The sequence below is a fragment of the Amia ocellicauda genome, chromosome 1, assembly GCF_036373705.1.
Source record: "Amia ocellicauda isolate fAmiCal2 chromosome 1, fAmiCal2.hap1, whole genome shotgun sequence".
In the NCBI taxonomy this organism is placed as follows: domain Eukaryota; kingdom Metazoa; phylum Chordata; class Actinopteri; order Amiiformes; family Amiidae; genus Amia; species Amia ocellicauda.
The window spans coordinates 44,801,630-44,813,696 of NC_089850.1; the positions used below are offsets into that span (position 1 = coordinate 44,801,630).

Below are 12,067 nucleotides of genomic sequence, written 5' to 3' on the forward strand. Positions count from 1 at the left end.
ATATAGAGAAAAATACTTGTTAAGGTATGGTTCCTAGTATTTAACATTCACATTCCTTTTTGTAATTACAATATTTCACACATCAGGTATTAAGAAGGATTAAGAAGCAGTAATATTTTTGTTGAAAGGATTAGATTAAATGTTCTTTAAAATTTCCCATTAAGCAATAAACACATTTGCATTAGTATAGGAGTTTACTGGCTCATCAGTTAGTAAACAATTCTTGTTCAAATTAAATTTGATAAATGTCTGTTGTTTGAATGATTATAATGATATCTAATATAAAGCTGAGATGGAAACAATGGATATTCTTTATTCACTATTATACTGACTTTTGTTTTATCTTTTACTGGAACTCCTAGATTCTGTGTAACTGGTTTAAGATTGTGCAACGCCTTCAACCCACTGATGACTCGCACTTTTCGCAATTGAAAGGTTAGACTTAGCCTCTTATTTTACAAGTGACAAGAAGTATATGGCGTAATGAAAATGACCAGAAACTGACATACCTAGAATTTGTATTTGTCAGGTTGCAGCAACATTTGAGCTCAATATACTTCTTAATTCTTTCAGTCTTAAATCTGGTTATCCTTTTTGCTGATTTTTGGGTTGATTTGCAATACCAGAACCAAATCTTCAGTTTTCCTCTATTGTAGACTAAGGAGGTTCAGTTCCTTTAACCTTTTCACTGTCAACAAAGAGACAGAACCAACGATGTCTGTTTGAGGTCATAGCCCTTTGTATTGTTAATTTCTGTTCCTGTATTTTTCTTTGTCTTCATTTAGACAGTACTTGCACTTGCTTTTCACAGCAAGTTCACTTCCCATACTAATGCAGTATCACGTGAATCCTGCTTGAGAAATTAACCCCATTCCAGATAATCCAGAGCACCTATGCACCACCTTAATTTATTGGATTATATTTAGATCTATTTTATAAATATATGTCTTAGAAGTTTGAAATATATAACTGTTTGCCATCTCTTTTCTTTTCATTCACTTGAAGTCCCAGCAGTTAAGATTAAAAAAGTTAAAAGAAAATAACTAAACTTGTCTTCATAAGATTAGAAATATAGGAGGTACAATGAGTCACGCTTGCTAATGTTAAAAATAAATGCTACTGAGGTGTGGTGGCCATAAGGTCCCTGACAAGGGCTGTTGGACAAACAAATTGATTTGAATAGATAGATAGTAGGTGAGATGTATTGAAAGCAAAAGTGAGCTGTGTCCTGCTCTTTTAGTAATATCTCAAACAGCTTGTGTAAAGCTGTATCCCTAGATATACATTCACTTCGTTAATCGTTACAATCATTCAAATACCAATGACAGTATCTCATAATGCTCTATTGTCAGAACAACTCTTACACCACATGGTAAGGGTCTGATTGACAGTCCAATGTCAGCCCTCCTGTGACATAACCTACAACAGGAGGCACAGACAAAAAAGTACTTTTTACAGAGCCACTCCATCCAAGGTAGATTTAGACTGGTTCACCGGGTTCATGGGGACTGGTCAGAAAGAATAACATCTATGGACAGTCAAAATGTTTTTATGTATTTGTCTTAAGTTGAGATTCTGAATGCAATGTTAAACCCTAAAGCAAAATGTCTCTGGTGTCTTTGTTTGGTCTGTTGTGAATGATGATCAAGCCAGGGACCTTGTCTGTAACTGGAGGAATTCAGTGAGTGTGTTTAATACAATAAATAATATTAATGATGTGATTCAAGGTATGCATGAACAAAATGGAAAAAGGTCTGGGACAAAAATGTATAATAATGAATGGGGTAGATCCTTGATCCTTTCAAAGTCCTGAATTCAGCCCCACTGGGTTTCCTCAAAGGACATTTTTGAGACAATGCTAAGGTCACCACAGCACCTGCAAGGACTTCTTTAATCTGCAGATTAAAGCAGTCTGATTAAAACTGAACCTTATGTTTGCAAAGTATAAGCTGTTCACTAACGTGGCAGTCACTCATTTAGCAGGACTTGGGCCTCCAGTTGACAATGTGGAAAACTGACACAGAACTACAACACTGTCACCATGCACTATTAATGTGATCTATATCACTAATCAGTATTAGCACACAAATCACAACATAACTCCTAGAATGTGTACAAGGCAATACCTATCTGTATCTGAAACCGATATGTCTTTTATTGTGAAGTGCATATAATAAATGTCTGGGGTATAGTATTTTCTTTGGGAATAGAATTCATCAAGTGATCATTTTGTGTTCTACTATGATTAAAATACATTTAGTCATATTACATGTAGTATAATTATTCATATTGTTCTTAATATAAACAGTAATTAGTTTGATTTCTACATTTCATTTTCATTTGCACCAAAAAGAGTAACGCATCTCTAAAGCTTTTAGGAGTGATATTTTTTTAATTCTCAAAATCAAGATAAGCCACCGTTGAAGAAATAGAGCATAAAACCGGTTTTCGGGGAACTAAAGCCGTCTAGCTGTTATTTTCATTAATGAACAATAGGCGGGTTTTTCCCAATACAATACTATTTTAGACATTATCTTCCTGTGCAGAAAGCTTCAGCATCCTAAACAGTAAAAATAGCGTCAGCCTCCAGCCTGTGGCCGAGGGCAGTTTCTGTGGCATTACGTCACTCTCACGGTGCTGCACAACAAAGCATGTCATAGCAACAGTGTCCGGCAGCGAATATGTGCACGTATGTGTGTCTATTATTGCATGATGCCAGCCATATGTACAGCCAGCCTTGCGTTTCTAATTGTACTGTGTGGGAGTGTTCAATGGGTTTGACACGAACACACGCCCATGACAAACTCGGTGGCGCTGTGATCTAGGTGGGGAGGTTTCATAGCTGGCCGAGGCGACCAATAGCAGACCAGGACTAAAATAGAGTCGTATATATCGCGGTCCATGCGGCGGAGCAAAGTAAACCTGCATGCAACAGGTTCATGAGCACTGCCTGTGCTTGGTCTAGTGTTCAACTAACTCTCAATAAGGCTCAGTTTTATAAAACAGCGACACTTCTGTATTCAAGTGAAAGTTACAGAACGGGACTTGTTACACTGTATGTAGTAGATTATATATTATCAAGCATACAACCATTGTATGACGTCAAAATAGTTGTCTGTCTTATTCTATACAGATTATTTAAAAAACATTCTTAGCTCCTTTGTTGTGTAGCTTACATAACCACACACAAACACACATATATACATCAACATTTCAAAATAGCATTACTGAGCTATTGTGTAATATAATTGCATGCGTAAAACACATATCTGAAACAGCTACATAAGGGGAATATATATATATATATATATGTGTGTGTGTGTGTAATAATAATCTTAAGCCTTTGTTAGAGTACTTCAGAGGGAAGGAGGCCTCCCAAGACTCTTGCACCGGTCTTCAGTTTTCCTTGACGGCAAATTACCTGCAATTTTTCAAGTCTTCTTCTTGGTCAGATTTGTCTCTTAGGATCCAGTACATCACGGATCACACACACACACACACACACACACACACACACTCAGTACCAAAAACTAATGGGACAAACCTGCCTCCAGCAGTATAAGAATATACCAAGGGTAATGTACTACATCAGAAAGGCTGTTTTGTTGTAAAAGCTCCATGGTCACCAGTACACATTGTGTTATCTGCTGTTGTACTGATAATATGTTGAGGGCATGACACCAACCAACACAATATTGCCATATGACAAAGCTGAGAGTGTAGCATATTCCGTACAATATTGCAGAGGATTTAACTTGCTGTTCAGAGTTTTGCCTCAATCACCAATGTCTGTAAGGAGTTCTCCCATGACATTTAAGTATTATTTTATATAGCTTATGCATCCCACTTTAGTTATTCATTCATCCTTTAAAAAAAAACATCCCAAATGACAGTTATTACAGGGTTAACAATTACCTAGACCAACAACTCTTATACTCAATCTGCCACGGCAAAAAGGAATGACTTAACTCTCTTTCTGGCTTTCTTCTGAAGTTGTATCAAGTGACGTTTATCTTCTTTTTCATGAATACAAATTAAATGTTTAAGACTTAATGAAACATATTGTACATACCTTATTTAAAAACCTCAGAAAATGGTTCTGTGGAAACAGCGTTGACTGGAAGTATAATTGTCAACGTGGGCATCATGACAAGGATTGTTTGAGACAGTTTTATGGATGATTTCCAAGAATGAGTTTTTATTGCAGCATAGGCTATAAGCCATGCAGATTACTACCTGAATGTGTAAGCACATTTCTTTCCATGCATATTCATCTTTAACATCATGTTAACTTTTTAACAGATGAAAAAAAAAATCAACAATGGTACAAATTACAGATCATTTAAAATAACTTTGCGAGCTTACAATAGCTCTCTGAAAGCTTAATGTGTCATTTCCCCACTTCTTTGTGTTAACACAAGCATTTACTTAGCCCAACAGTAAAGGTTTTATGAATATGGCCTAAAGGGTTTCAGCAGTGCCAGACAGTCAGCACGTAAAACTAGATTAAGATTACAGTCATCACACAAGTCATCACAATGTTCAGATGTTAGAACCAGCAGAAATTTCAGGAAAATTCTTGTCTAGAGGTGTTCCACATATTGGATCCAATGGGTCTTACATATTTCCTTGGCTTTGCAAACCCACAGCCAAGATGATTTACTATCAGCAAATAGGCTTATCAGAAATGAGTCATGTATGATAGTAGAATATGTTGAGCACTGAAATACATTAATTATTAAGGCTGGTCTGTATATCCTCAAGATTTTGAACAGTAGGTGTAACGTGCTTGACCAAAGAACATGGATCATCACTGTGAAATTGCAGTGTGGTGTGAAATACTACACTTAACAAGAGCATTTTATCACTAGGCTTTAAATACGTATTATATAATGAGTCAAGACAAGAAAAAAACATTGCTATTAAAACCATTTTTATCTCTTGATGTATTTTGTGTTCTTGGTCCCATTCTGTAAATTATATCATCAACCCATAAACACAGAGTTTTGGCAGCTACACCTGTTACTCTATTATGTGGTATTATCTTAAATTTCCCATAACTGGAATTTTTTTTAAATAACTCATAACCCCCATGCTAGTGCAAGTACGAAGATTTGTCTATGAACCCAAATGCAAATGCTAATCTAATATTAATAATGTTATACTTTCCTAGTATGTAAAATGTTTGACCAATACAGTCAAGGCAATAATAGTAACATGTACTATGACAAGTCTGCGGGGAATAAATCTGTGAAACTTCATATGCATGCAAGGAATAAAAATAATTAATAAATAAGGGATACAAATATTAAACAACAAACAATTATTGAAAGAGCTGAGCTGATCTTTGCCAACCTTTCGTATATGCCAGAATCATGTAAATATAAATTCTTTAGATATTCATTTTCAAATAGCCCTTTAGTATACTCCATGTCAGATTTACTTTTCATTCATGAAATTATATCCTTTGTTCATTTTTCTTTTCCCACAGCAGTTTTGCTCCTGTAAAGAGAAAAGCATTTGTTTACACCAGATCAGTCTTTTCAAGGTATTGTTTAAAATAAAAAGGGCTTAACGTAATGATCTACTTTTTTCAGGATAAATGGCTTCTTCTCTCCAATTTCTCAGTCATTTTACGTCTCTAAATATAGGCCAGCAAAAAGCAAAAAAATATGCTACAAACATGTTAAGTAAACTCTAGACAACAGAAGTGAAAACAATGGTGATAAAGTATTCTCATACTATAGATTTGAGAAGAAAAGCAATGCAGTGCTACCCAGTGAAGCGGCGTATGGGCACTGCCAATTTCTCAGTTTGAAGAAGGTGGCTCTTGCTCCATCTGCTGGAAGTCTTTAAGTCTCTTGTCAACTACATCGCGGATGAGCACTGTAAACAGACAAAAAGGTTATGACACGTTATGAGAAACCTCCAAACTTGATGGCTGTTATATGGGAATAAATCAGAATAAAACCAATTTTAATGTTATTAGTAACACAAAAATGTTGGTCATGATTTGAACATTGTATTCCATTTTCTGCATTCATCCTAATCTATAGTGCACACTCTGTGGAATGTAGAATATGTAAAAAATGTAAGGAATGCAAAAAGAAAAGTGTAATTGGAGCAGACTGTTCATTACACTTCCAGTAGCACTGTGTGTAAAAATACTACTTCATGGCAGTTTTGTGTTTTCTTGCATTTTGATGCCACAACCCCAGATATCAAAATAATGCCTCGACAGCTGTGGGGTCCTGTTTCATTGGAAGTTCACTGCCATTTCCAGCTCTCAGTTAAGTTTTAATTGCTTTGCATTTTAAAAACCTCAGCAATGAAAGAATACAATTTGGTAAGAATAAAAATGATAAAATGATTAATTTGAATATATACTGCTCACAAAATTAGGTGATTTTCATCTAATATTGTGAAACCCAACACATCATTACAATAATGAAATGCATTCCATGAGAGAGACTCACAGGTAACTTTGTGAAATGCCTCATCATCTGGGAGTGAATTCAGTGGCACATTTAAGGAAAAACGTCGAAGCATTTCACAGTCATTGCTCATATGACATCAGTCATCCTCATTAACAGCGAGGCAGGCTTGGCAGGGATGTGTCAGGCCTCTACCGGAGCTGAATCAGTTCTGCCTGAGAAACTGGAGCTCTTCCTATAAGAGCCACTCCCGTAGTTTCTGTGGGAGTTGTCAGTGCTTTTGGAGACGCCTGCCAAGCATGTCTCAACACGTTCAATGGATGCAAGGTCAGAGATAACTGCTGGACAAGCCAACATGTTGATTTTATTCCCCACAAAAAAGTGGCCATTCGTGACATGGGCAAAGTGAACCCAAAGACTTTTAATCTCCAGCACCATGATGGAGAGTTCAGGCCACGACGATGATGTTTGACAATCTTGCTCACGTGGAAGATCAGAATGGAATGGAAGATTAGTGCGTAGGTAAATAACTCTACTTTGCAGATAATAACAAATTCAAAGTCAACTGATTGAGAAAGTATTCTGTAAATATGAGAGGTTGTCAGGTCGTTTCCTAGAAATAATCAGTCATGGTGTTGAGTGCTTAATATGGGCAACACCATTGTTTTCTTTGCATATAAGCAATCTGAGCCAGATATGAAAACACAGTGCCTCCATGCCAGACAGACATGCCTTTATTCGTTGACTGTTTCAGTTTCCTATTGAGTTGTGGCTGGCAACTAAATTCCCTCTCTCAGGAATAGCTCAGCAAACAAATAGATAGATAGGTAGATAGATAGATAAATAAAAACACACCAGCTTGAGCACATATCTATACCTATAATAGGCCTCACTGTCCTTTCCCTCAGAAAGTTAGTTTCCATACCTGTGAAGTACAGTACGCTGAACTGCTCTCATTGTCTATGTCTGCTCTGTCAAAAGTTGCCACATGGGGGTGCTCACATGCTGGTTAAACAAGAAACCTGAACGCGTCTCCCTGGCGTGTAAATGGTTATCATTGAAACGCAAACTAAACACAAACAAAAAAATGTCAATGAAACATGACTGCTGTGCATGGTGCATTCAGTTCATGACACAGGAAGCGGGACAGCCAACAACAATTGAAATTACAAGCCACAACTTCCACATACTTCCTTAAATTATTAATTGCTTCAGTTTAGAGGCACAGGCCAGCATGATGTATACATTTCTTTAAGACATTACCGGCTTCAGACCCGGGGAGACAGGTCAACTGGTCCAGTTACATGAATGCTTGGTTCACATTTCTCAACCAGAGCTCAAGTGGAATGAAAATGGAAAGCCTGTGGTCCTCAAGGGCTACTGTTGAGGATCACTACTTTTGTTTCCTTCTCTCCAAATGCATATAGTGTGTCTCTGGCTGGTGGCCAAAAGACAGAGGTAACAATACAGCATGTGACCACAGGAGGCTGGGAGGAAGAACCAACTTCCCAGTTTTAAAAATACACAACACCAGTGAGGCCAAGCCACTGAACCTCTTTTACGTCAGACTTCAGAGGAAGGGAAAGAGACTTTTCCTTGTCCTACTGAGACACCAGCACTTTGAAAATACAATCTGTACACGTGTGTGGTACAAATACGAATGCGTCAGCGTCGGGGAAACATCTCCTGTGTGTATGCTTGTTCCTCACGATAACTTACTGTCCAGTGCTGTTCTACCAAGGGAACCCCGGTCCAATTTGTTGGTGACTTCTGTCATTAACCAAGGCAGGAATCCCGTCTCCACATCTACAAACAGACAGAAAGAAAAAGAACCACGATGGACAAAGCAGGAGAAAGTAGCCAAAAATGTCATCAGTCATGGCTGACACCTAATTCATTTAAACATTTCTTAATAGCAGCACATAATATCCACATTTACGGAAAGCACCATGACAAAGTAAATACAAATTAGCATTGAACTAACCCCGCTCAACTGGGTTATAGAAGTAGCCATTGTCCCGCAGTGTTGTGTACACAGAGGGGAGCAGGTCTGCCAGGTAGTGCTGTGCAAATGCGCGCGCTGCGATCTTCTCTGCAGTCTCCTTTTCCAGCCTAAGAATCTCCCTCTGCTGCTTAACCCTGCGCTCCTGAGACACAGATGAAACAATATAGCTCACTTCAGTTCTGTTGTCATTCCATTCAACATGCCTACCAAACATGCCTAACAAAACACTCCGCACATTCACTAAATTACTTTAGTGGAATCGAACATCAGCTGCTGATCCGAGTCTCCTCCTCCCTGTGACCCCAGACCCGGCCCACCGTTTTACCTTCTCCTCCCGGTGCCTCCTCTCCTGCTCCTCCAGTCTCTGCACCTCCACCAGCTCGGCATTGCGCAGCTCTTCGAAGGCCCGCTGCTGGGCGCGCAGGCTGGCCAGCTCCTCCTCCTCCATCACCTCCAGCAGGGCCTGTTCCACCGTCTTCCCCACCAGCACCTCCAGGACTGGCTTCACCTCAATGTCGAAGTCAAACAGCTGCAGAGGGAGGTGGACAAAGGGACTCACTGATTCCGGGCCAAAAGCATTAAAAGTTATAATTCATGTGTAGTATATATTTAACAAACTACTGTCTACTGTCTAGGTGTCTAAGAAAGGTCAACACACAAAAGACACTGCGATCTCTTTAAGCAACTAAATACATATGTGAATCAAATGGTAAGTTTTGAACTTGAATTTGTAATAACACACATCTAAGATCATTTAGTTGCTCCACTACGTATGAGCCCAAAAGCAGTACCTCTCCTTCCTCTATCTGAGTGGCCACATCCTTCCCTGTTTTGGCCGGAATGAAGAGAGGCGTGGCCGGTTTGTCTAGGAAGGCATCAGTCTGACATTCCACATTGGCCTCCTCAATGCGATCGCTCAGCTCTTCAAGGTATAACTCTGAAAGCAACAAACACAGCTGATACTACAAGAGGAGAGTCCGGAAAACATTTTATTGCAGACGATGGGTTTTAGAGAGTGGGCTCCACAAACCTTTAAAATAAAAACTTGTATGTTTGCAAATAAATAAAATAAAATTGAGAAGTCTTCTTTCAAGCGTGTGTCAGTTGTGGACTAGTACCTGTCTGCACATCAATATGTTTCCTGCCTTCCAATGGTTCGGGAGTCCTCTGCCGAAACTGTTCCTTGGCCCGTTTTCTTGCTATTGCCCTCCTTCTGGCTTCCTGCTGTCTCTGCACCTCTATGGGGTCTGCCTGGGCTGTCTATAAAGAAACAACTTTGCAAATCAGGGGGCTTTAGAGAGCACTTAAGAACATTTGCTTCAGCTACACTTTGAACTTCAATACTACAGAAAACGGGCACTGAGGACGAGCTTATATTGCTTCTTTAAAGAAAAGGCATGTTGAAGCTGCACACGCAGCGCTAAATCCAGAAAAGGGAGATAACAAATAATACTTAAAACAAAACACCGTAGTGGGAAAATTTACTTTTATTATTTCCTTTATATTCTGTATATATTATTAATTGTTTCATGTTGTTATAGTATACATTGTTTCAGATTTATCTATGAAGCAATCATTAATTTGTATTTATTCTGTCTGAAAGGTTACTTCAATCAAGCATTGTCTTCTCATGATTTCATTCAGCCACTGTCTTCTAGGATATTCAATCAGCTGAAACAGTCAAACAGTATAGAAATTGTGTGTTTCGGGGCACAGGTATTTGGTTAAGGACTTACAACAATTTCTTTGATAAACATCTGCTGCCTAAGAATGCTGACCAGCACCAATCAACTCATCAAACATTTAAACATCAACAACAAACTTAGGTTTATGTTAATTATTATGCATGTGGTAAACTATTTTGTACAACTGTATTTTAATGAGATGTAATCACTTCTGATAGATAAGACTGCAACCTACTGCCTATCTGAAGGTACAAAAAGCGTCTCCAAACTCTTATCTTGAGTTCTTTTCTTCACTTCATGTGAGAGGAGAGCTCCGGGTTAACCTGTATTTATGTTTTCTGTAATAAACTTTTTACTTCTTCATTAGTGTATCCTGGGACATACTAAACCACTACAACATAAAGCACAGGAGGGATGTGCTGCTTATTGTTCATTTTGACAAACCAACGCAGCATTGGCTGAAGATCCATGTGCATTTAATTATCTTGAAAACTGTTTCTTTCAGGTTTCGAAGACATAAGAATCTTGACCAAAATAGTGCAGTACATAAATTAGCTACTTCTGCTATTCTCTGCCTATGAAATGAAAACACCATGACTTTGGCCTTTTGAGTCCCCAGTCAAAGCCATGTAGCATCAAGCTCTTACAGTGAGGAAGACATGACTCAATTTCTCCATTCCTCTTTGTGCTCACACATTACAGGAAATTACTGCAAGGCCTGATACACTGATTTAGTTACATCTTAGTCTAAACAAACAGAATGTGGATTTTAAAGTAGTTCAGTACATTTTGGGGTGCACACTGTATAGACACATGGTACTTACAATTGGCAGTATGTGTTGAGCATATGTATTTCCCCTGACAACTCGGCGGTCATACATAATATTTCCATAATTAACCTGATCCTCCGTTCTATATCACAAGGAAGAAAACAAGTTGCATACAGTTATATGACATATTGTAATACAAATAACCAGGGAGTGAAAAAAAGATGTATCATTTTCTTATTTTCTATAGCTAAGTAAGATTGAGTTAGTGGGAATGGTAATTTCTTTTTTAACAAACTCTCATGATATTATATAGACATAACAAACAAACTTCCTCATCTTAACATCATGCTTAATTACGTGGTCTGAGACTTATTTCCACAGCTTTGTGAAATGAACGTAATTATCTATAGAAAAGCCCCAAAACACATGTATTTGTATTTAACAGAAGTTAAATAAGAGTGAATGTAGCTCTGCGAATAGACCTGTGCCCACAGTTTCAACAGATAGGATTAGCTTGCATTACTTCCACCAATCAGGGGTCAGTATATCATCCAATATCTAAATTCCCATTTTATGGCATAACTTTTTATAAGACCAACCATTCAAAACCAAAAAGTATATGGAAGTATCCCGACCACATTGGCTAAAGAATATATACAGAGTTCATAATTGGGTAAAGACTTTTGAAGACAGTCATGTGACAAAACAAATATATAACCTGAAGTAAATGGGACCCTATATATACTGGATGATGTCATCAGAGCTGCAGACAGATTAGAGCAGTCTGAAAATCGTGCTGACCGGTCACAGCAATTGGGCATTTTTCAAATTGTATTACATTTTAGCCTCTATGTCCCTTTTTCATGGTCTACCCGCACGACTTCGGGCTTTGTGGTTGTTATCTGTATCTGTAGGTCAAGACGATGGATACTTACTGCTCTGACACAGTTTCTCTGTACTTGCTTCGGCTCTGCACAGCCCTGGGGCGGCTGGCAAACGTGTACGTGCCACTGGCAGCCTCCTTTTGCGGCTGTAAAACAGATGCCATGTTAATGTATGTATCTAGTTGTTTGAAACAGAAGGATACAAAGAGCAGTTTTAAATGAAACAGCAGAGTTTAGGTGATGTTGCTCTCAGTCGCTCCTGCTGCTGAGGGAGACACTCCAGTTCCTA

The 12,067-nt window shown here is 38.3% G+C and overlaps 1 protein-coding gene across 2 annotated transcripts; it reads right to left on the reverse strand.

Annotated features, from left to right (window-relative positions):
• Window positions 1-4,178: 4,178 nt before the first annotated feature.
• On the reverse strand, window positions 4,179-12,067 carry rsph3 (radial spoke head 3). Of its 2 annotated transcripts, none has more exons than XR_010816982.1 (9): window positions 11,830-12,067; window positions 10,949-11,036; window positions 9,558-9,699; window positions 9,231-9,376; window positions 8,765-8,968; window positions 8,419-8,581; window positions 8,154-8,240; window positions 5,743-5,886; window positions 4,179-5,502 (listed from the first exon to the last, which is right to left on the reverse strand). XR_010816982.1 is itself a non-coding variant. In XM_066706452.1 (9 exons), the coding sequence occupies exons 1-8, from the start codon at window positions 11,940-11,942 to the stop codon at window positions 5,810-5,812; spliced, it is 1,020 nt and encodes a 339-aa protein (XP_066562549.1). In that variant the 5' UTR covers window positions 11,943-12,066; the 3' UTR covers window positions 4,179-5,502; window positions 5,777-5,809. The 2 variants fall into 2 exon arrangements, 1 of the variants encoding a protein (XP_066562549.1); XM_066706452.1 differs by having other exon boundaries at window positions 5,777-5,886; window positions 11,830-12,066.